Raw genomic sequence first — 23,790 nt, 5'->3', positions numbered from 1 at the left:
GTGTGTGAGGTAGGGTACCCAGTGAATCGTATCATAACAAAACCATACTCCCTAACTTGGAAAACCCGATTAGGACTGAAAGGCCGAGGCCGAGCATACTCCAAATGTGACATCTGAAATACCATACATTTCCATAGCGTTAGAGCACCATGATCAGTTGCAGAAAGAAAAAAAAGGGAGGAAAGAATAAAGAAAAGGAAAGTAACAACAACAATAAAACATCCCATCCCGCACCCACCCTGTATGACCAATAAGCAACCTAGTGTCATACCTATACCCTAACAAAACTAAATTAAACTAGCTGGGTACAGAACAAACCAGCTGGGAGAACAGAACTGTGGGACTAGATCCCTAAGCTATCTACAGCAGGGAACTCCCGCACATAGAGCTTAGCAGGTGTAGTGGCCCGATGCTAAAAAAAGGAAAAAACCCCAGAGAAGTAAGTGACATGCATCAGCCCATAGGGGTAGAGACAATAGAAACCATACGGTTTACGCTATAATAGTTACCCACGCCAACTACATATGACCAATACGAGTTCATTCAGGAGCTGGAGGTCTGTGTTCCAGCCAGGATTCCACATCTTTCGGGTTTGAGAAAAAGTGCGTGGCGTTGTTGTATATAACCCTCAGACGAGCCGGAAACAACATCGAGTATTGGATATTCCGATCCCGGAGTTTGCGTTTGACAAGAGAGAATTGGGCACGGGATTTCTGGACTTCAATGGCAAAGTCTGGGAAAATTGAGATCGTGTGGTTGTCGAACATCAGCGGGCCCTGGAGACGAGCCAGACGAAGTATAGTGTCTCTGTCTTTAAAGTGAAGAAGACGAGCAATGAACGTTCGAGCAGGAGCGCCTGGTGGAGGAGGACGAGACGGAAGACGATGTGCTCGTTCTACCGCAAATTGTGGGCTGAAGGCTTCACGTGTAAACATCTTAATCAGCCAGTCTTCAAAGAATTTCTCCGGGGCTGTTCCCTCTGCCCTCTCAGGTAGCCCAACCAGGCGGACATTGTTCCGGCGGAGTCTGCCTTCTATATCGGATAGCTTAGCGTGAGCCGATGATAGTTGTGTAGAAAGATCGTCCATCTTAGTTTTAAGTGGATATGTGGTGTCCTCCAGGTCCGAAATGCGGTGCTCAGTCTCACTCACTCTTTCACGAATCTTTTGGAGATCCTGACGGAGTAGAGAAACATCTATCTGGACACGTTCAATTTTATCAGAGACTCGTTGCTCTGAGGCAGCAATAGCCTGTATTATTTGCTGCGTGGAGTGCGTCGAGTCGTTTAAGGCTGGGTCCTCGCCTTCAGAGCGCGGAGATTGAGGGTTACGAGCCGCGTTGGAAGTGGATTGGGAAGAGGAGGATTCCCTCGCATATTTTTGTAATTTCGCGGCTGCACCTGTCTTCCCCATTGTAATGTCCAGTATATTGCACAGGAGGCTTGTAGAGTAGGATTACAAGTGTGGAGGAATATGGAGATTGAGCCGTAGCAGCGCACTCCCAAGTGGCCCAGACACAGGATCAATGTGATGATCACAGCTTTCACGTGTAGCGGGTAGGGGGGTCAGGGAGGTCGGTGTTTTATATAGAGATGTCAGCACGTTGTATTTAGGCAGAGATATAGAGGCGTAAGCGTGTGCAAATTGGGGTGTAGTGCCCTGTATTACTCCCAGCATGCGCACCATCCAGGCAAGGAATTAGTGCAGGAATGGGCAGGTAGATATATGCATAGAAATGTGGACGTCGGAATGGTATATCCTATCTAGCTTCCAGAGGGGAGTATTGTCCAGGTAGGAGAATATTGCAGGGAGCACTGCAGGGAAGGTGTACCTGCCGTGAGCCACAGGAGCTGATGATCTGCCGCTTAGCCTGTAGTGTTCTCCTGCGGTGGCTTGTGGAGTGCAGGCCGCGCCGTGTCTCCCCGCAGCGGTGAAGAAGGCCTCTCTCCAAGGTGCAGCACGTGGGACGCAGCCCGGAGTCAGCGTCGGCCCCGGAGAGCGCCGACCCGGAAGCGCCGCGGATTCCCTGTGTCAGGAGAGCGAATAGCGGAGGGACAGCCGTAGGACGTCCAGGCACCGTGGCGGCAAACAGGAGGTACGCGGCCGGGGAGCGGAGGGCAGAGTGTCAGGCAGGTGTCTCGCCCCACGCTGGCAAGATGGCCGCCGCAAGCAGCTCTGAGACAGCACCCGCAGTATCCTCCGTCAAACGGCTGTTTTATTGGTCCGAGGGGACCGGCAGGTAGTTCCAGCGATGCACCAGCAGTTAGGGCTGAAGTAGAGTCACTTTTTATGTAGATAGCCGTCCGTTCCCGGAGCCGCGCCGCTGTCCCCCTTGCAGAGCCAGAAGACGGAAGATTCCAGGAGAAAATCGGCGGCTGAAGACTCCGGTCTTCAATAAGGTAGCTCACAGCACTGCAGCTGTGCGCCATTGCTCCCACAGCACACCACACGCTCCGGTCACTGGTGGGTGCAGGGCGCTGGGGGGGGGGCGCCCTGGGCTGCAATATGTATACCTTTTTGGCAAAATGCACATAATACAGTTATAAACTGTATATGTGCCTAATCCCCCGCCATAAATATTATTAAAAAAGCGGGAGAAGCCCGCCGCTGAAGGGGCGGGGCTATCTTCCTCAGCACAGCCAGCGCCATTTTCTCTTCACAGCTCCGCTGGAAGGACGCTCCCCAGGCTCTCCCCTGCAGTATACACTACGAGAAGGGTAAAAAAGAGAGGGGGGGCACATAAATTCAGCCCGCGCCTGCCCAAGCGTCTCAGAGGCCATCAGGGGCTCAAAAACGCCCGCTACCTCAGATGGCAGACACAGATGTCGACACGGAGTCTGACTTCAGTGTAGACGAGGATGAGACAAATGTACAATCCACAAGGGCCATCCGATGCATGATTACGGCAATGAAAAATGTGTTGCACATTTCTGACATTAACCCGGTTACCACAAAAAAGGGTATTATGTTTGGGGAGAAAAAGCAGCCAGTGACTTTTCCCCCATCTGATGAGTTAAATGAATTGTGTGAAGAAGCGTGGTGTTCCCCAGATAAGAAATTAGTGATTTCTAAGAGGTTACTAATGGCGTACCCTTTCCCGCCAACGGACAGGTTGCGTTGGGAAACATCCCCTAGGGTGGACAAGGCGCTCACACGCTTATCAAAAAAGGTGGCACTGCCGTCTCAGGATACGGCCGCCTTAAAGGAGCCTGCAGATAGAAAGCAGGAGGCTATCCTGAAGTCTGTGTATACACACTCAGGTACTATACTGAGACCTGCTATTGCTTCAGCATGGATGTGTAGTGCTGCAGCAGCATGGTCTGATTCCCTGTCAGATAACATTGATTCCCTTGACAGAGATACTATTTTGCTAACCATAGAGCATATTAAAGACGTAGTCTTATATATGAGGGATGCACAGAGGGACATTTGCCGGCTTTCATCTAGAATTAATGCAATGTCCATTTCTGCCAGGAGAGTATTATGGACTCGGCAGTGGACAGGTGATGCTGATTCTAAAAGGCACATGGAAGTTTTGCCTTATAAGGGTGAGGAATTGTTTGGGGACGGTCTCTCGGACCTCGTATCCACAGCAACAGCTGGGAAGTCGACTTTTTTACCTCAGATTCCCTCACAGCCTAAGAAAGCACCGTGTTATCAAGTACAGTCCTTTCGGCCTCAGAAAGGCAAGCGGGTCAGAGGCGTGTCCTTTCTGCCCAGAGGCAGGGGTAGAGGGAAAAAGCTGCACCAGACAGCCAGTTCCCAGGAACAAAAATCCTCCCCTGCTTCCACTAAGTCCACCGCATGACGCTGGGGCTCCACAGGTGGAGCCAGGTGCGGTGGGGGCCCGTCTCCGGAACTTCAGCGACCAGTGGGTTCGCTCACAGGTGGATTTCTGGGTTCTACAAGTGGTATCTCAGGGATACAAGCTGGAGTTCGAGGCGTCTCCCCCTCGCCGTTACCTCAAATCAGCCTTGCCAACTGCTCCCAAGGAAAGGGAGGTAGTACTGGCGGCAATTCACAAGCTGTACCTTCAGCAGGTGATAATCAAAGTTCCCCTCCTTCAACAGGGACGGGGTTACTATTCCACAATGTTTGTGGTACCGAAACCAGACGGTTCGGTGAGACCCATTCTAAATTTGAAATCCTTGAACACTTATATAAGGAAGTTCAAGTTCAAAATGGAATCGCTCAGGGCGGTTATTGCAAGCCTGGAAGAGGGGGATTTTATGGTGTCACTGGACATCAAGGATGCTTACCTACATGTCCCCATTTACCCCCCTCACCAGGAGTACCTCAGGTTTGTGGTACAGGACTGTCATTACCAATTCCAGACGTTGCCGTTTGGTCTGTCCACGGCACCGAGGGTATTTACCAAGGTAATGGCCAAAATGATGATACTCCTTCGAAAGAAGGGAGTTATAATTATCCCATACTTGGACGATCTCCTTATAAATTTGAGGTCCAAGGAGCCGTTGTTAGTCGGAGTAGCACTATCTCGGGAAGTGCTACAACAGCACGGCTGGATTCTGAATATCCAAAAGTCGCAGCTGGTTTCTACGACGCGTCTGCTGTTCTTGGGCATGATTCTGGACACAGAACAGAAGAAGGTGTTTCTCCCGGAGGAGAAGGCCAAGGAGTTGTCATCTCTGGTCAGAGACCTCCTGAAACCAAAACAGGTGTCGGTGCATCACTGCACGCGAGTCCTGGGAAAGATGGTAGCTTCTTACGAAGCAATTCCCTTCGGCAGGTTCCATGCAAGGATCTTTCAGTGGGATCTGTTAGACAAGTGGTCCGGATCGCATCTTCAGATGCATCGGCTGATCACCCTGTCCCCGAGGGCCAGGGTGTCTCTGCTGTGGTGGCTGCAGAGTGCTCATCTGCTCGAGGGCCGCAGATTCGGCATTCAGGACTGGGTCCTGGTGACCACGGATGCAAGCCTCCGAGGTTGGGGGGCAGTCACTCAGGGAAGAAACTTCCAAGGACAATGGTCGAGTCAGGAGACTTCCCTACACATAAATATTCTGGAACTAAGGGCCATTTACAATGCCCTAAGTCAAGCAGAACCCCTGCTTCAAAACCAGACGGTGCTGATTCAGTCAGACAACATCACGGCTGTCGCCCATGTAAACCGACAGGGCGGCACAAGAAGCAGGATGGCAATGGCAGAAGCCACAAGGATTCTCCGATGGGCGGAGAATCACGTGCTAACACTGTCAGCAGTGTTCATTCCGGGAGTGGACAATTGGGAAGCAGACTTCCTCAGCAGGCACGACCTCCACCCGGGAGAGTGGGGACTTCATCCAGAAGTCTTCCAGCTGATTGTAAATCGTTGGGAAAGGCCACAGGTGGACATGATGGCGTCCCGCCTCAAAAGATAAAAAGATATTGCGCCAGGTCAAGGGACCCTCAGGCGATAGCTGTGGACGCTCTAGTGACACCGTGGGTGTACCAGTCGGTTTATGTGTTCCCTCCTCTTCCTCTCATACCAAAGGTACTGAGGATAATAAGAAAGAGAGGAGTAAGAACTATACTCATCGTTCCGGATTGGCCAAGAAGAACTTGGTACCCGGAACTACAAGAAATGATCTCAGAGGACCCTTGGCCTCTGCCGCTCCGACAGGACCTGCTACAGACTTACCGCGGCTGCGTTTGACGGCATGGCGGTTGAACGCCGGATCCTAATGGAAAAGGGCATTCCGGTTGAAGTCATTCCTATGCTGATAAAAGCTAGGAAGGATGTGACAGCAAAACATTATCACTGCATATGGCGAAAATATGTTGCTTGGTGTGAGGCCATGAAGGCCCCAACAGAGGAATTTCAGCTGGGTCGATTTCTGCACTTCCTACAGTCAGGAGTGACTATGGGCCTAAAATTGGGATGCATTAAAGTCCAGATTTCGGCCCTGTCTATTTTCTTTCAAAAAGAACTGGCTTCACTGCCTGAAGTTCAGACGTTTGTTAAGGGAGTGCTGCATATTCAGCCCCCTTTTGTGCCTCCAGTGGCACCTTGGGATCTCAACGTAGTGTTGGATTTCCTAAAATCACATTGGTTTGAGCCACTTCAGACCGTGGAGTTGAAGTATCTCACGTGGAAGGTAGTCATGCTGTTGGCCTTGGCCTCAGCTAGGCGTGTGTCAGAATTGGCGGCTTTGTCCTGTAAAAGCCCATATCTGATTTTCCATAACGTAGTTCGGGCCCTGAAAATCTATGTTTCCAGGACGGCTAGAGTCAGAAAAACTGACTCGCTGTTTATCCTGCATGCACCCAACAAGCTGGGTGCTTCTGCTTCAAAGCAGACTATTGCTCGCTGGATCTGTAGCACGATTCAACTTGCACATTCTGCGACTGGACTGCCGCATCCTAAATCAGTAAAAGCCCATTCCACGAGGAAGGTGGGCTCTTCTTGGGCGGCTGCCCGAGGGGTCTCGGCTTTACAACTTTGCAGAGCTGCTACTTGGTCGGGATCAAACACTTTTGCAAAATTCTACAAGTTTGATACCCTGGCTGAGGAGGACCTTGAGTTTGCTCATTCGGTGCTGCAGAGTCATCCGCACTCTCCCGCCCGTTTGGGAGCTTTGGTATAATCCCCATGGTCCTTACGGAGTACCCAGCATCCACTAGGACGTCAGAGAAAATAAGAATTTACTCACCGGTAATTCTATTTCTCGTAGTCCGTAGTGGATGATGGGAGCCCGTCCCAAGTGCGGACTTTCTGCAATACTTGTATATAGTTATTGCTTAACTATAGGGTTATTGTTCTGAGCCATCTGTTGAATGAGGCTCAGTTGTTGTTCATACTGTTAACTGGGTATAGTTATCACAAGTTGTACGGTGTGATTGGTGTGGCTGGTATGAGTCTTACCCTGGATTCCAAATCCTTTCCTAGTAATGTCAGCTCTTCCGGGCACAGTTTCCCTAACTGAGGTCTGGAGGAGGGGCATAGAGGGAGGAGCCAGTGCACACCAGATGTAGTACCTAATCTTTCTTTTAAGAGTGCCCTGTCTCCTGCGGAGCCCGTCTATTCCCCATGGTCCTTACGGAGTACCCAGCATCCACTACGGACTACGAGAAATAGAATTACTGGTGAGTAAATTCTTATTTTTGTGTAAAACAAGACCAGCCCTGTATTTACTTATCCTGTGCGATGATTGCTGCGACGAGTGACACGGTAATGACGTCAGATACCCGCCCAGCAAACACCCCGACCACGCCTGCGTTTTTCCAAACACTCCCAGAAAACGGTCAGTTGACACCCAGAAACGCCCTCTTTCTGTCAATCTCCTTGCGTTCGGCTGTGCGATTGGAATCGTCGCTAGAACCAGTGCAAAACCACAATGGACTTCGTACCCGTACGATGCATATGCGCATTGCGGTGCATACGCATGCACAGATTAGCCTTTTTTTCACAGATCGCTACGCAGCGAACAACGGCTGCTAGCGATCAACTCGGAATGACCCCCTATGTACTTTGCAGAGAGAGAGTTAAAGGTACGTCTACAATAACTCTTCTTTTTTTCTGAAGTGTTACATTCTTACGGGCTTTGCTGATGTTGTGCCGGGACACCGTACAGATTGTAGCTCTACAAATGTGTTCTTAAAATGCATTAAACAATACCCGAGCTGTCTGTTCTAAAAAGGTATTTTATTTATTATAGCCGGGCAAAGATGATCAGAAAGTTATCCATGGTGGTCGGGCGGAGGATACTGACAACCGCCTCGCTGATGTAAGTTGAGGGTACTTTCTCTTTGTAGTTAGAGCAGCTTCCTGTTTATGGGCCTGATTCAGATTTGTATGCAGACCCCGTGGTTTACACACACATCCGATGTTTGTGGAACTGCGCATGCAAAGGACCATGTGTAGAATAGGTCCCACCGATCGCTCGCAGTCCCTCCTTTGCCACAGCATCACTGACATGTTGCAGTGTTCTGGGGGCAGCGACCGGGACCGTTCTACAAAACTTCCTCTATGACGATAAACAAAATTCCTATGCAAATAAGTGGGCCTAAACACGGTGCGATATATCTACTGATATGGACTATATTGTCCATATCAGTAGAAAACACAGTGCATATCGCACCATGTGGAAACGGGATCCGGTCTGAAGATCGACAGTATCTAGGTCGACAATGTTTAGGTCGACCACTATAGGTCGACAGTCACTAGGTCGACATGGATGGAAGGTTGACAGGGTTTCTAGGTCGACATGTGCTAGGTCGACAGGTCTAAAGGTCGACATGAGTTTTTCACTTTTTTTCTTTTTTTGAATTTTTTCATACTTAAAGATCCACGTGGACTACGATTGGAACGGTAAAGTGTGCCGAGCGATGCGAAGGCACCATGCCCGAAGCATGGCGAGCGAAGCGAGCCATGCGAGGGGACGCGGTGCACTAATTTGGGATCCCGGTCACTCTACGAAGAAAACGACACCAAAAAAAAAAAAAAATCCTCATGTCGACCTTTAGACCTGTCGACCTAGCACATGTCGACCTAGAAACCCTGTCGACCTTCCATCCATGTCGACCTAGTGACTGTCGACCTATAGTGGTCGACCTAAACATTGTCGACCTAGATACTGTCGATTTGATGAACCACACCCGTGGAAACACCTTGCGATGCTGATGCGCGGCCCTGCTATCAGCATCACAAGGAAAAATAGAGTGTGCAGGCAGGGCCAATATTGACTATATCGGAGGTTCGTGCCTCCGGTCACAACATAGGGGGTAATTCCAAGTTGATCGCAGCAGGATTTTTGATAGCAATTGGGCAAAACCATGTGCACTACAGGGGAGGCAGATATAACATGTGCAGAGAGAGTTAGATTTGGGTGGGTTATTTTATTTCTGTGCAGGGTAAATACTGGCTGCTTTATTTTTACACTGCAAATTAGATTGCAGATTGAACACACCCCACCCAAATCTAACTCTCTCTGCACATGTTATATCTGCCTCCCCTGCAGTGCACATGGTTTTGCCCAATTGCTAACAAAAATCCTGCTGCGATCAACTTGGAATTACCCCCATAGTCCGTATCAGCTTATGGGTAAGAATATCTTAATAACTCAGCAACATATTTTATAATACCTCAATAACTCTTGTCAAATTGGTTGAGCATGTGATCGCTCGTAACTTTTTCTGTCCATGTTTGGTATTCCCGACCTCTTCCACTATTATGTCACTGTCCAACTTGCTAAATGAAGCATCCAGGTCCACCCATACTATGATAGTCACCAAGAAGCTGACTTTTTAGGCTAGCTCAGATCTCAATAGTGGAGGAGTTTCTCAGTAACAACCAATTAGATTCTAGCTATCGTTTTAAACAATGGAGTAGATAAATGACAGAATCTGATTGGTTGCTATGCCTCGTTAGAAGGTTTGATAAATCTGTAGTTCGAACATTTCTGTACAGATAAGTTGTATTTAGCTCTCTCCTACGGGAGTATATGTGATGGATTGAGAGTTTTACTTCTTCTGTTGTACCCATTGATTCTACTTCTATTACAGGAGAGCAGCGACCCTGCCCCTGTGGTAGCCGTGGCTACAGATCTAGGTTCCTGGGAAGCCACAGAGCGAGTACCACGTCTGGGCATGATCGCCAGAGCGGAGTCACAGATCATCATGTCCCCCAGGTATTGTTCTGTGAGGGGTTAATAGGCGGAAGACCCGGGTGTTATAGAGGGAGTGTAGGATTACATTAGACATACAGGGGTTTCCATATACTGAAGCATACATATACACAGAGGTACAGTAACTAGCAGAGGGAGAGGGAAGCTGTGTGACATTAGAGGGGGGGAAGTGGTGATGTCTACTTCCCTTCTATACATGTTCCGCTGCTCATAAAATATGTCCATGGGGAACGGAGCCCTAACACAGTGACTGTCCCGTCCCTGTGTCCTCTGTTATCACTTATTTGTCACATGCTGCTTAATATTTATTTTAGAGTGTTTGACCACTCCAACTCCTGGCGCAAATGTTTGTAATAGATTAATTAACTATACATCAGCTGCAAACACTGAGGGATCGCTGGCTCCCCCAAACAACAAGAACACAAAATATAGACAAAATGTGTATTGCGCTTGATGTATACTTATTGATAATTAAAATGTCAAAAGGTAGATACACTGGTGTCTGCTTAAATCAAATTCAACACACATGGAACTTGCTGGTATAATTAAAATTAAACAAATTTATTAACACACACATTTAAAACCCATATATAAAGGGAAGCTCAGGCACACTAATATATTCAGATTTCTTTGTCACTTTGTATAAGAACTTGAAACAGTGTAGCTTATATGTTGCCACACAGACCTATATGGTCTATTGAATCAATTGAACAGATTGCAACAGTTACTACAGCCTTTAGAAATTGATTAAAGCTCCCGTCCTCTATGCTACTGGCGTCCCAGTGCAGAGGTGATGCTGCTGGTAATAATTACCCGACCTGCGGGAAGATTCAGTCTCGCAGCACAGGAGGTACCGGGGAATCTTCTAAGCGTCCGCCGCCGGCACTATCACGGTGCAGATATTACTGTCCTGGCGGGCGAGTGCGGATGCTCCAAAGGTATGCTGACCTGGCGTCCCGGTAAAAAAGCTCCAAGGCTGAATTCAAATTCACCGCTAAATGCGGATACGGCTGATAGCAATCTGTACGTGTGCAGACTGAGCAGGGAAGATGACGTCAACGCGTTTCGTCCCGTCACGCTCGGGACTTCCTCAAGACGTCTTGAGGAAGTCCCGAGCGTGACGGGACGAAACGCGTTGACGTCATCTTCCCTGCTCAGTCTGCACACGTACAGATTGCTATCAGCCGTATCCGCATTTAGCGGTGAATTTGAATTCAGCCTTGGAGCTTTTTTACCGGGACGCCAGGTCAGCATACCTTTGGAGCATCCGCACTCGCCCGCCAGGACAGTAATATCTGCACCGTGATAGTGCCGGCGGCGGACGCTTAGAAGATTCCCCGGTACCTCCTGTGCTGCGAGACTGAATCTTCCCGCAGGTCGGGTAATTATTACCAGCAGCATCACCTCTGCACTGGGACGCCAGTAGCATAGAGGACGGGAGCTTTAATCAATTTCTAAAGGCTGTAGTAACTGTTGCAATCTGTTCAATTGATTCAATAGACCATATAGGTCTGTGTGGCAACATATAAGCTACACTGTTTCAAGTTCTTATACAAAGTGACAAAGAAATCTGAATATATTAGTGTGCCTGAGCTTCCCTTTATATATGGGTTTTAAATGTGTGTGTTAATAAATTTGTTTAATTTTAATTATACCAGCAAGTTCCATGTGTGTTGAATTTGATTTAAGCAGACACCAGTGTATCTACCTTTTGACATTTTAATTATCAATAAGTATACATCAAGCGCAATACACATTTTGTCTACATGCTGCTTAATAATAGATAAAGGGTACCTTAGTGACCAAATAAAATGTTTGCTTATTTTATTTATTTAATGTATAGATGTACCCAATCCCAACTGGTACTGTGTGATAAAGTCTTCTCCGACGAGATAAAGTCATGGAGATATAGGACCTGATCCAGAGATTGGCGCTTCTGCGTCTGCTCTAGCGCTCGTTGCCGGAGTCGCAGGTGCAGCAATGTGCATATACTTGTTTCAGCCTTCCCCTTATCCACCAGCATGCCCTGATTGTGCAAGGCCTGAGATGCCCGTTTTCTGCACCTTGTACGCTGTAGTACCATCTGTGATTCTAAACAGTCCACCGTCGGTACACCTGCGCATCCACCATTGGCCCTCATTCCGAGTTGATCGCTCACTAGCTACTTTTAGCAGCCGTGCAATCGCATAGTCGCCACCCACGGGGGAGTGTATTTTCGCTTTGCAAGAGTGCGAACGCCTGTGCAGCCGTGCAGTACAAAAACATTTTGTGCAAAACAAGACCAGCCCTTTAGTTACTTATTCTGTGTGATGATTGCTGCAACGAAGGTCCTGGAATTGACGTCAGATACCCGCCTTGCAAATGCCTGGACACGCCTGCGTTTTTCCAAACACACCCAGAAAACGGTCAGTTGACACCCATAAACTCCCACTTCCTGTCAATCTCCTTGCGATCGGCTGTGCGAATGGAATCGTCGGCAGAAGCAATGCAAAACAACGATGCTCTTTGTACTCGTACACCGCCCGTGCGCATTGCGGCCCATACGCATGCGTACTTTTGCCGTTTTTTTAAATGATCGCTACGCAGCGAACAATGGCAGGTAGCGATCAACTCGGAATGAGGGCCATTGACACATGCACAAGCCTGGAGACCATATAGCCAAAGTTGGATTCATTGGGTCCACATGGTATTGGTCAGGGCTGCTATTATAAATTGCGGGGCCCAGTACTCACGGAATAGGCAAGGCCCTTCTGGGCAAATTATTGTGCTTTTTACCCATTATGATTGTAAATAATGTAACATCACTATAACATACAGTATTTAGGGGCCCATTCAGACCTGATCGCTAGGCTGCGTTTTCGCACAGCGGGCGATCAGGCACAAACTGCGCATGCATATGCACCGCAATGCACAGGCGCGTCACACGGGTACAAAGCAGATTGGCGCTCAGAGATGGGTTTGTGCGACGGATCCATTCGCACGGGCGTTCGCAAGGCGATTGACAGGAAGAAGGCATTTGTGGGCGTCAACTGACTGTTTTCAGGTAGTATCTGGAAAAACGCAGGCGTGTCCATGCATTTGCAGGGAGGGTTCCTGTCGTCAATTCCTGTCCCGGACAGGCTGATGTGATCGCAGCGGCTGAGTAAGTCCTGGGCTGCACAGAGACTGCACAAGATCTGTTTGTATGGCTCTGCTACACATGCGAGCACACACTTGCACAGCTAAAATACACTCCTCCTATAGGCGGCGACTATCCGATTGCAGGGCTGCAAAAATTGCTGCCCATCAATCAGGTCTGAATTACCCCCTTAAGGAATAGTGACTAGCATATAGTAAGTATTGTAAATGAAAAAAATATATTAGAAAAAATAAACAAATTATATAGTCTCACTAATCCTGCAGGCCCCCTCTTTGTCTGGTCCTGGGACTGGAGACCCAGCAGTCCCCCCTCTGATGGCAGCCCTGGTATTGTTCGTACCACTGTTATCAGCTTGTTGATTACAGTATAGGTAGGGATTGTATTAGAGGGTAGTAGGGTACAGTAATAATGGTGACAGTATAATGGGACAGTAGGATACAATATTAGTAATGTCTGTGTTATAGGCTGGTCACATACAGTATAGGTAGGAATGGTATTATAGGGTAGTGGGTACAGTAATAGTGGTGACGGTATAATGGGGCAGTAGGATAAATTATTAGTAGTGTCTGTATTATAGGCATGTCAGAAACCGTACTGGTATGGATGGTATTATAGGGTATTTTATTTATTTATTAACAATTTCTTATATAGCGCAGCATATTCCGTTGCGCTTTACAATTAGAACAACAGTAATAGAACAAAACTGGGTAAAAACAGACAGACATAGAGGTAGGAAGGCCCTGCTCGCAAGCTTACAATCTATAGAGTAGTGGGTACAGTAATAATGGTGACAGTAGGATACATTATTAGTAGTGTCTGTATTATAGGCTTGTCAGATACAGTATAGGTAGGGATGGTATTATAGGGTATTGGGTACAGTAATAATTGTGACCATATAATGGGGCAGTAGGATACATTATTAGTAGTGTCTGCGTTATAGGTTTGTCAGATACAGTACTGGTAGGGATGGTATTATAGGGTAGTGGGTACAGTAATAATGGTGACAGTAGGATACATTATTAGTAGTGTCTGTATAATAGGCATGTCAGATACAGTATAGGTAGGGATGGTATTATAGGGTAGTGGGTACAGTAATAATGGTGACAGTAGGATACATTATTAGTAGTGTCTGTATTATAGGCTTGTCAGATACAGTGTAGGTAGGGATGGTATTATAGGGTAGTCGGGTACAGTAATAGTGGTGACAGTATAATGGGGCAGTAGGATACATTATTAGTAGTGTCTGTATTATAGGCTTATCAGATACAGTATAGGTAGGGATGGTATTATAGGGTAGTGGGTACAGTAATAATGGTGACAGTAGGATACATTATTAGTAGTGTCTGTATTATAGGCTTGTCAGATACAGTATAGGTAGGGATGGTATTATAGGGTAGTGGGTACAGTAATAATGGTGACAGTAGGATACATTATTAGTAGTGTCTGTATTATAGGCTTGTCAGATACAGTATAGGTAGGGATAGTATTATAGGGTAGTGGGTACAGTAATAATGGTGACAGTAGGATACATTATTAGTAGTGTCTGTATTATAGGCTTGTCAGATACAGTATAGGTAGGGATGGTATTATAGGGTATTGGGTACAGTAATAATGGTGACAGTATAATGGGGCAGTAGGATACATTATTAGTAGTGTCTGTATTATAGGCTTGTCAGATACAGTATAGGTAGGGATGGTATTATAGGGTAGTCGGGTACAGTAATAATAGTGACAGTATAATGGGGCAGTCCGATACATTATTAGTAGTGTCTGTATTAACGGCTTGTTGGATACAGTATAGGTGGGGATGGTATTATAAGGTAGTGGGTACAGTAATAATGGTGACAGTATAATGGGGCAGTAGGATACATTATTAGTAGTGTCTGTGTTATAGGCATGTCAGATACAGTACTGGTAGGGATGGTATTATAGGGTAGTGGGTACAGTAATAATGGTGACAGTAGGATACATTATTAGTAGTGTCTGTATTATAGGCTTGTCAGATACAGTATAGGTAGGGATGGTATTATAGGCTAGTGGGTACAGTAATAATGGTGACAGTAGGATACATTATTAGTAGTGTCTGTATTATAGGCTTGTCAGATACAGTATAGGTAGGGATGGTATTATAGGGTAGTGGGTACAGTAATAATGGTGACAGTAGGATACATTATTAGTAGTGTCTGTATTATAGGCTTGTCAGATACAGTATAGGTAGGGATGGTATTATAGGGTATTGGGTACAGTAATAATGGTGACAGTATAATGGGGCAGTAGGATACATTATTAGTAGTGTCTGTATTATAGGCTTGTCAGATACAGTATAGGTAGGGATGGTATTATAGGGTAGTCGGGTACAGTAATAATAGTGACAGTATAATGGGGCAGTCCGATACATTATTAGTAGTGTCTGTATTATAGGCTTGTTGGATACAGTATAGGTGGGGATGGTATTATAAGGTAGTGGGTACAGTAATAATGGTGACAGTAGGATACATTATTAGTAGTGTCTGTGTTATAGGCATGTCAGATACAGTACTGGTAGGGATGGTATTATAGGGTAGTGGGTACAGTAATAATGGTGACAGTAAGATACATTATTAGTAGTGTCTGTGTTATAGGCTTGTCAGATACAGTACTGGTAGGGATGGTATTATAGGGTAGTGGGTACAGTAATAATGGTGACAGTAGGATACATTATTAGTAGTGTCTGTATTATAGGCTTGTCAGATACAGTATAGGTAGGGATGGTATTATAGGGTAGTCGGGTACAGTAATAGTGGTGACATTATAATGGGGCAGTAGGATACATTATTAGTAGTGTCTGTATTATAGGCTTGTCAGATACAGTATAGGTAGGGTTTGTTTTACCCCATAGACTGATACAAAGGCTAATTGCCCTCCCACTCTCTCTCTTGTATGTTACTATAAGGCAGGATAACAGACTGACTCGTGGTCCTCGCAGCGTCTCTATGAGAGATCGTCAGACTTCCCGATTGCCAAGTGACCGAGGAAGCAGCCTGGAAAGCGAATTCTCCCCGGACTCCAGGCTCTGCAGTCAGGTCAGGTCTATTCTTAATCCTTCAGATCTCTTCTCAACTATTACATATGATTCTCTCCAACCACCAACACTGCCCAATGGGGAGGTTTTATTTAAAGATTGAGAAGATATGGGGCCATATGCATCAACACTTGGAGAGAGATAGAGTAAAGAGAGATAAAGTACTGACCAATCAGCTCCTGATTATCATTTTTCAAACACAGCCTGTAACATGGCAGTTAGGAGCTGATTGTCTGGTCCACCAGGGGAGTTTTCTGGGTACTCAGAAACCCCCCCTGCATGCGCCACTAGAGTAGCAGTTGTAAATAGGAATTTTTATATTATTTTATGACACACTTAGACATGTACGTGCAGGCTTTGCCTTCCCTAGCTGAGTATGAGACATTCTTTATTTGTTTAAATCAAGTGTGCTCTGCAGTGTAATGTCACTGTTAAAACAGTGTTACACCAGTTTTAGGTGTTTTGCATAAACGGGTGTGTGTTCTCTGTGTGTGACCAATCGCATGCAGTCATCATTATCAATGTTACACTTACACCAGGGTCAGAGTGCCCGTACCTCGAACCCCTCCGGGAGCCTGCGTTTGTGATGCTCATTTTAGAAGCCTATACCACGTTCTTACTAGCTGCATCTTTACACCACTTATCTATCCCAGCCGGATCTCTCGGCATGTGTGTTCCCCGCATTACTGAATGTCTTTATGATATTTTAATTTTGGATATCCCCTCATTACCTGAAACGCAATCGCCCCACCAGGCAACACAAGTTGCTCATCTGATATCTCTATTTGTTTTTACAATATGCTATAAATCTCCCTGCTCGTTGCTCGTTTTAACCTTGACTCCAGATTGTCGATTGACTGCGCATGCGTATGCACCGCAATGTGCACACGCGTCGACAAACAACAACAGGGATTGCCGAACAGCGACAAGCTGGTGTGAAAATTTTGATCGCACAGCCATTCGCATTCTGATTGACAGGAAGAGGACGTTGGTGGGTGGTAACTGACCGTTTCTGGGAGTGTCAGGGAAAACACAGGCGTGCCCAAGCGTTTTCAGGGAGTGTGTGTGATGTCATCTCCGGCCCCGATCAGCCCGTTCTCATCACACTGTAGGAGTAAGTCCTGGGCTGCGCACACACTGCACACAGTAGAAAAATCATTCGATGGTGAGTGAGGTGCGAACGGATTTGCAGCTGGCCGCTGAATGAGTGACATTTTCGCTCGGCGTACACATGCGATCGCACACTTGCACGGGCGAATTTACACTCCCCTTGGCCAGCGACTATCTGATTGCAGAACAGCAGCCCAGCGATCAGGTCTGAATCGGGCCCATAATTTCCTGCATTGACTCCTCCATTTCCGTTCTTACTGCTTTTCCCCTAACCAGGCTTTCACCTTTACGGTCTATGTAGAACGCAGCGGTTAGATGGATTTTCTTTATAGAATGTTCATCTACTGCTGCTCAACTCTGTCCAGTGAAATACTTCTACTGACATATACCCCTTTTCGACTAGCTCTAAAAACACGGGTAAATACACGAGGGCGCACATTTACCCGTGTTTTTTTCCTACTGGAAACGGCCCCCCTTGCAAATTCCCGAATCAAGTGATCCGGGAATCCTACCTGGTTAGCTTGCCCGGTTTAACACATGTTCAACCCGGTAAGCTGTGTAGTGTGAACGGGAGCCGTGTCGATGCGACACGGCTCCCGTTCACAGTGTATGGAAGGGCGGCGCTGGGAGATCATGTGATCTCCCAGTGCCGCCCCTGCCGCGTCAGCAGCAGCGTCACCAACCCGGCAATATGCCGGGTTGGTGAGCTGAGTGGAAAAGGGGTATAGAAGGGGGCTGTGTCAGGCTCCCGGCTGCGACCCGTGCTACAAGTGGAAAAAGGGTAATAGTGACAGGTACAGGTAAATATATAGTAGCTGTATCGGATAATTAGGTTCCCAGCATTTTCTTATCTCGGAACTAATGAGGATACTGACAATGTCTGAGTGAACAATGTATGTATTGGGGGAGATGTATTAACCCTTTATGACCCCTTGTCCATTTAAATGGACATTATTTAAAAAGAAAATCAATAATAAGAATATGATTGAATTTAATAATAGTTTAATTTTCTCTGACGTCCTAGTGGATGCTGGGAACTCCGTAAGGACCATGGGGAATAGCGGCTCCGCAGGAGACTGGGCACAACTAAAAGAAAGCTTTTAGACTACCTGGTGTGCACTGGCTCCTCCCACTATGACCCTCCTCCAAGCCTCAGTTAGATTTCTGTGCCCGGCCGAGCTGGATGCACACTAGGGGCTCTCCTGAGCTTCTAGAAAGAAAGTTTATTTTAGGTTTTTTATTTTACAGTGAGACCTGCTGGCAACAGGCTCACTGCATCGAGGGACTAAGGGGAGAAGAAGCGAACCTACCTGCTTGCAGCTAGCTTGGGCTTCTTAGGCTACTGGACACCATTAGCTCCAGAGGGATCGACCGCATAGAACTGGCCTTGGTGTTCGTTCCCGGAGCCGCGCCGCCGTCCCCCTTACAGAGCCAGAAGCAAGAAGAGGTCCGGAAAATCGGCGGCAGAAGACATCAGTCTTCACCAAGGTAGCGCACAGCACTGCAGCTGTGCGCCATTGCTCCTCATGCACACTTCACACTCCGGTCACTGAGGGTGCAGGGCGCTGGGGGGGGCGCCCTGAGCAGCAATAAAAACACCTTGGCTGGCAAATATATCACAATATATAGCCCCAGAGGCTATATATGTGATAAATACCCCTGCCAGAATCCATAAAAAAGCGGGAGAAAAGTCCGCGAAAAAGGGGCAGAGCTATCTCCCTCAGCACACTGGCGCCATTTTCTCTTCACAGTGCAGCTGGAAGACAGCTCCCCAGGCTCTCCCCTGTAGTTTGCAGGCTCAAAGGGTTAAAAAGAGAGGGGGGGCACTAAATTTAGGCGCAATATTGTATATACAAGCAGCTATTGGGAAAAATTCACTCAATATAGTGTTAATCCCTAAATTATATAGCGCTCTGGTGTGTGCTGGCATACTCTCTCTCTGTCTCCCCAAAGGGCTGTGTGGGGTCCTGTCCTCAGTCAGAGCATTCCCTGTGTGTGTGCGGTGTGTCGACACGTTTGATGAGGAGGCTTATGTGATGGCAGAGCAGATGCCGATAAATGTGATGTCGCCCCCTGTGGGGCCGACACCAGAGTGGATGGATAGGTGGAAGGTATAAACCGACAGTGTCAACTCCTTACATAAAAGGCTGGATGACGTAACAGCTATGGGACAGTCGGCTTCTCAGCCCGCGCCTGCCCAGGCGTCTCAAAGGCCATCAGGGGCTCAAAAACGCCCGCTCCCTCAGATGGCAGACACAGATGTCGACACGGAGTCTGACTCCAGTGTCGACGAGGTTGAGACATATACACAATCCACTAGGAACATCCGTTACATGATCCCGGCAATAAAAAATGTGTTACACATTTCTGACATTAACCCAAGTACCACTAAAAAAGGGTTTTATGTTTGGGAAGAAAAAGCAGGCAGTGTTTTGTTCCCCCATCAAATGAGAAAATGAAGTGTGAAAAAGCGTGGGTTCCCCCGATAAGAAACTGGTAATTTCTAAAAAGTTACTGATGGCGTACCCTTTCCCGCCAGAGGATAAGTTACGCTGGGAGATATCCCCTAGGGTGGATAAGGCGCTCACACGTTTGTCAAAAAAGGTGGCACTGCCGTCTTAGGATACGGCCACTTTGAAGGTACCTGCTGATAAAAAGCAGGAGGCTATCCTGAAGTCTGTATTTACACACTCAGGTACTAGACTGAGACCTGCAGATAGTGCTGCTGCAGCGTGGTCTGTAACCCTGTCAAACAGGGATACTATTTTGCGAACATAAGACGTCGTCTTATATATGAGGGATGCACAGAGGGATATTTTGCCGGCTGGCATCCAGAATTAATGCAATGTCCATTCTGTCAGGAGGGTATTAGAGACCCGACACTGGACAGGTGATGCTGACTTTAAAAGGCACATAGAGCCTTATAAGGGTGAGGAATTGTTTGGGGATGGTCTCTGGGACCTCGTATCCACAGCAACAGCTGGGAAGAAATTTTTTTACCTCAGGTTTCCTCACAGCCTAAAAAAGCACTGTATTATCAGGTACAGTCCTTTCGGCTTCAGAAAAGCAAGCGGGTCAAAGGCGCTTCCTTTCTGCACAGAGACGAGGGAAGAGGGAAAAAGCTGCACCAGTCAGCCAGTTCCCAGAATCAAAATTCTTCCCCCGCTTCCTCTGAGTCCACCGCATGACGCGGGGGCTCCACAGGCGTAGCCAGGTACGGTGGGGGGCCGCCTCAAAAATTTCAGCGATCAGTGGGCTCGCTCACAGGTGGATCCCTGGATCCTTCAAGTAGTATCTCAGGGGTACAAGCTGGAATTCGAGGCGTCTCCCCCCCGCCGTTTCCTCAAATCTGCCTTGCCGACAACTCCCTCAGGCAGGGAGGCTGTGCTAGAGGCAATTCACAAGCTGTATTCCCAGCAGGTGATAGTCAAGGTGCCCCTACTTCAACAAGGACGGGGTTACTATTCCACACTGTTTGTGGTACCGAACCGGACGGTTCGGTGAGACCCATTTTAAATTTGAAATCCTTGAACACATACATAAAAAAATTCAAGTTCAAGATGGAATCGCTCAGGGCGGTTATTGCAAGCCTGGAGGAGGGGGATTACATGGTATCCCTGGACATCAAGGATGCTTACCTACATGTCCCCATTTACCATCCTCACCAGGAGTACCTCAGATTTGTGGTACAGGATTGCCATTACCAATTCCAAACACTGCCGTTTGGAGTGTCCACGGCACCGAGGGTCTTTACCAAGGTAATGGCAGAAATTATGATACTCCTTCGAAAAAAGGGAGTTTTAATTATCCCGTACTTGGACGATCTCCTTATAAAGGCGAGGTCCAAGGAGCAGTTGTTGGTCAGAGTAGCACTATCTCGGGTGCACACGAGTCCTGGGAAAAATGGTAGCTTCTTACGAAGCAAAATTCCATTCGGCAGGTTCCATGCAAGAACCTTTCAGTGGGACCTCTTGAACAAGTGGTCGGGATCGCATCTTCAGATGCATCGGCTGATAACCCTGTCTCCAAGGACCAGGGTATCTCTACTGTGGTGGCTGCAGAGTGCTCATCTTCAAGAGGGCCGCAGATTCGGCATACAGGACTGGGTCCTGGTAACCACGGATGCCAGCCTTCGAGGCTGGGGGGCAGTCACACAGGGAAGAAATTTCCAAGGACTTTGGTCAAGTCAGGAGTCGTCCCTACACATAAATATTCTGGAACTGAGGGCCATTTACAATGCCCTAAGTCTGGCAAGGCCTCTGCTTCAAAACCAGCCGGTACTGATCCAATCAGACAACATCACGGCAGTCGCCCTTGTAAACCGACAGGGTGGCACAAGAAGCAGGATGGCGATGGCAGAAGCCACAAGGATTCTCCGATGGGCGGAGAATCACGTCTTAGCACTGTCAGCAGTGTTCATTCCGGGAGTGGACAACTGGGAAGCAGACTTCCTCAGCAGACACGACCTACACCCGGGAGAGTGGGGACTTCATCCAGAAGTCTTCCAACTGTTGGTAAACCGTTGGGAAAGGCCACAGGTGGACATGATGGCGTCCCGCCTAAACAAAAAACTAGATATTGCGCCAGGTCAAGGGACACTCAGGCAATAGCTGTGGACGCTCTAGTGACACCGTGGGTGTACCAGTCGGTTTATGTATTCCCTCCTCTGCCTCTCATACCAAAGGTACTGAGAATAATAAGAAAACGAGGAGTAAGAACGATACTCGTGGTTCCGGATGGGCCAAGAAGAGCTTGGTACCCAGAACTTCAAGAAATTATATCAGAGGACCCATGGCCTCTACCGCTCAGACAGGATCTGCTACAGCAGGGGCCCTGTCTGTTCCAAGACTTACCGCGGCTGCGTTTGACGGCATGGCGGTTGAATTCCGGATCCTAAAGGAAAAAGGCATTCCGGAGGAAGTCATTCCTACGCTGATAAAAGCCAGGAAAGAAGTAACCGCAAATCATTATCACCGTATTTGGCGAAAATATGTTGCGTAGTGTGAGGCCAGGAAGGCCCCAACAGAGGAATTTCAGCTGGGTCGTTTTCTGCACTTCCTACAGTCAGGAGTGACTATGGGCCTAAACTTGGGTTCTATTAAGGTCCAGATTTCGGCTCTGTCGATTTTCTTCCAGAAAGAACTGGCTTCACTGCCTGGAGTTCAGACATTTGTAAAGGGAGTGCTACATATTCAGCCCCCTTTTGTGCCTCCTGTGGCACCTTGGGATCTCAACGTGGTGTTGAGTTTCCTAAAATCACATTGGTTTGAGCCGCTTAAAACTGTGGATTTGAAATATCTCACGTGGAAAGTGGTCATGTTATTGGCCTTGGCTTCGGCCAGGCGTGTGTCAGAATTGGCGGCTTTGTCATGTAAAAGCCCTTATCTGATTTTCCATATGGATAGGGCAGATTTGAGGACTCGTCCCCAGTTTCTCCCTAAGGTGGTATCAGCTTTTCACTTAAACCAACCTATTGTAGTGCCTGCGGCTACTAGGGACTTGGAAGATTCCAAGTTACTGGACGTAGTCAGGGCCTTAAAAATTTATATTTCCAGGACGGCTGGAGTCAGGAAAACTGACTCGCTTTTTATCCTGTAGGCACCCAACAAAATAGGTGCTCCTGCTTCTAAGCAGACTATTGCTCGCTGAATTTGTAGCACAATTCAGCTGGAGCATTCTGCGGCTGGATTGCCGCATCCTAAATCAGTAAAAGCCCATTCCACGAGGAAAGTGGGCTCATCTTGGGCGGCTGCCCGAGGGGTCTCGGCTTTACAACTTTGCCGAGCTGCAACTTGGTCAGGGGCAAACACGTTTGCAAAATTCTACAAATTTGATACCCTGGCTGAGGAGGACCTTGAGTTCTCTCATTCGGTGCTGCAGAGTCATCCGCACTCTCCCGCCCGTTTGGGAGCTTTGATATAATCCCCATGGTCCTTACGGAGTTCCCAGCATCCACTAGGACGTCAGAGAAAATAAGATTTTACTCACCGGTAAATCTATTTCTCGTAGTCCGTAGTGGATGCTGGGCGCCCATCCCAAGTGCGGATTGTCTGCAATACTTGTATGTAGTTATTGCCTAACTAAGGGTTATTGTTGAGCCATCTGTTGAGAGGCTCAGTTATATTTCATACTGTTAACTGGGTATAGTATCACAAGTTATACGGTGTGATTGGTGTGGCTGGTATGAGTCTTACCCGGGATTCAAAATCCTTCCTTATTGTGTCAGCTCTTCCGGGCACAGTATCCTAACTGAGGCTTGGAGGAGGGTCATAGTGGGAGGAGCCAGTGCACACCAGGTAGTCTAAAAGCTTTCTTTTAGTTGTGCCCAGTCTCCTGCGGAGCCGCTATTCCCCATGGTCCTTACGGAGTGCCCAGCATCCACTACGGACTACGAGAAATAGATTTACCGGTGAGTAAAATCTTATTTTTTAAATTGCGTATTCTTTATTGAAAATTTCAATACAGAAAAAGAAAACAATAACAAAACAAGACAATACAGACATTGAACAGAAACAATTACATTATGTCATCCGCCGCTCAAATATACATCCAATGTAGCCCACATATATTAGTGACCAGAACAAGCTCCCAATTTAAATTTGTATAATAAGAAATACATATGCAGCACTTGTCCATTCGACCCAGAGCTGGCAATGCAAGTTATCGTAGACCAATACACGTATATGTGTATATACGTTCTCATCTCTGCGAAGGCATAGGATAGCAGAATAAATATATTGATATACCGCAACGTGCCCCACGTGTAGAAACGCGTACACACATATATAGCTACGACCCGACCGCATCAGTTCTCTGTAAGTGATAAAATAATCTACGCAAGTTTTGAGCCGTAGA

General features: G+C 47.3%; 1 protein-coding gene across 3 annotated transcripts in view; it reads left to right on the top strand.

The window, feature by feature from the left end:
- Nucleotides 1-23,790, top strand: part of LOC134910558 (phosphofurin acidic cluster sorting protein 2-like) — a 327,980-nt gene that overhangs the window by 185,703 nt on the left and 118,487 nt on the right. For all 3 annotated transcript variants that reach the window (XM_063918731.1, XM_063918732.1, XM_063918733.1), the window contains exons 12-14: nucleotides 7,658-7,726; nucleotides 9,504-9,628; nucleotides 15,697-15,826. In XM_063918731.1, coding sequence (XP_063774801.1) covers nucleotides 7,658-7,726; nucleotides 9,504-9,628; nucleotides 15,697-15,826 — 324 coding nt within the window. The remainder of the gene's footprint in view (nucleotides 1-7,657; nucleotides 7,727-9,503; nucleotides 9,629-15,696; nucleotides 15,827-23,790) is intronic.

The sequence above is a fragment of the Pseudophryne corroboree genome, chromosome 4 (assembly GCF_028390025.1).
Source record: "Pseudophryne corroboree isolate aPseCor3 chromosome 4, aPseCor3.hap2, whole genome shotgun sequence".
Taxonomy (NCBI): Eukaryota; Metazoa; Chordata; class Amphibia; order Anura; family Myobatrachidae; genus Pseudophryne; species Pseudophryne corroboree.
Note: the sequence above shows the minus strand (reverse complement) of the source record. Positions and strands in the feature narration are given on the sequence as shown.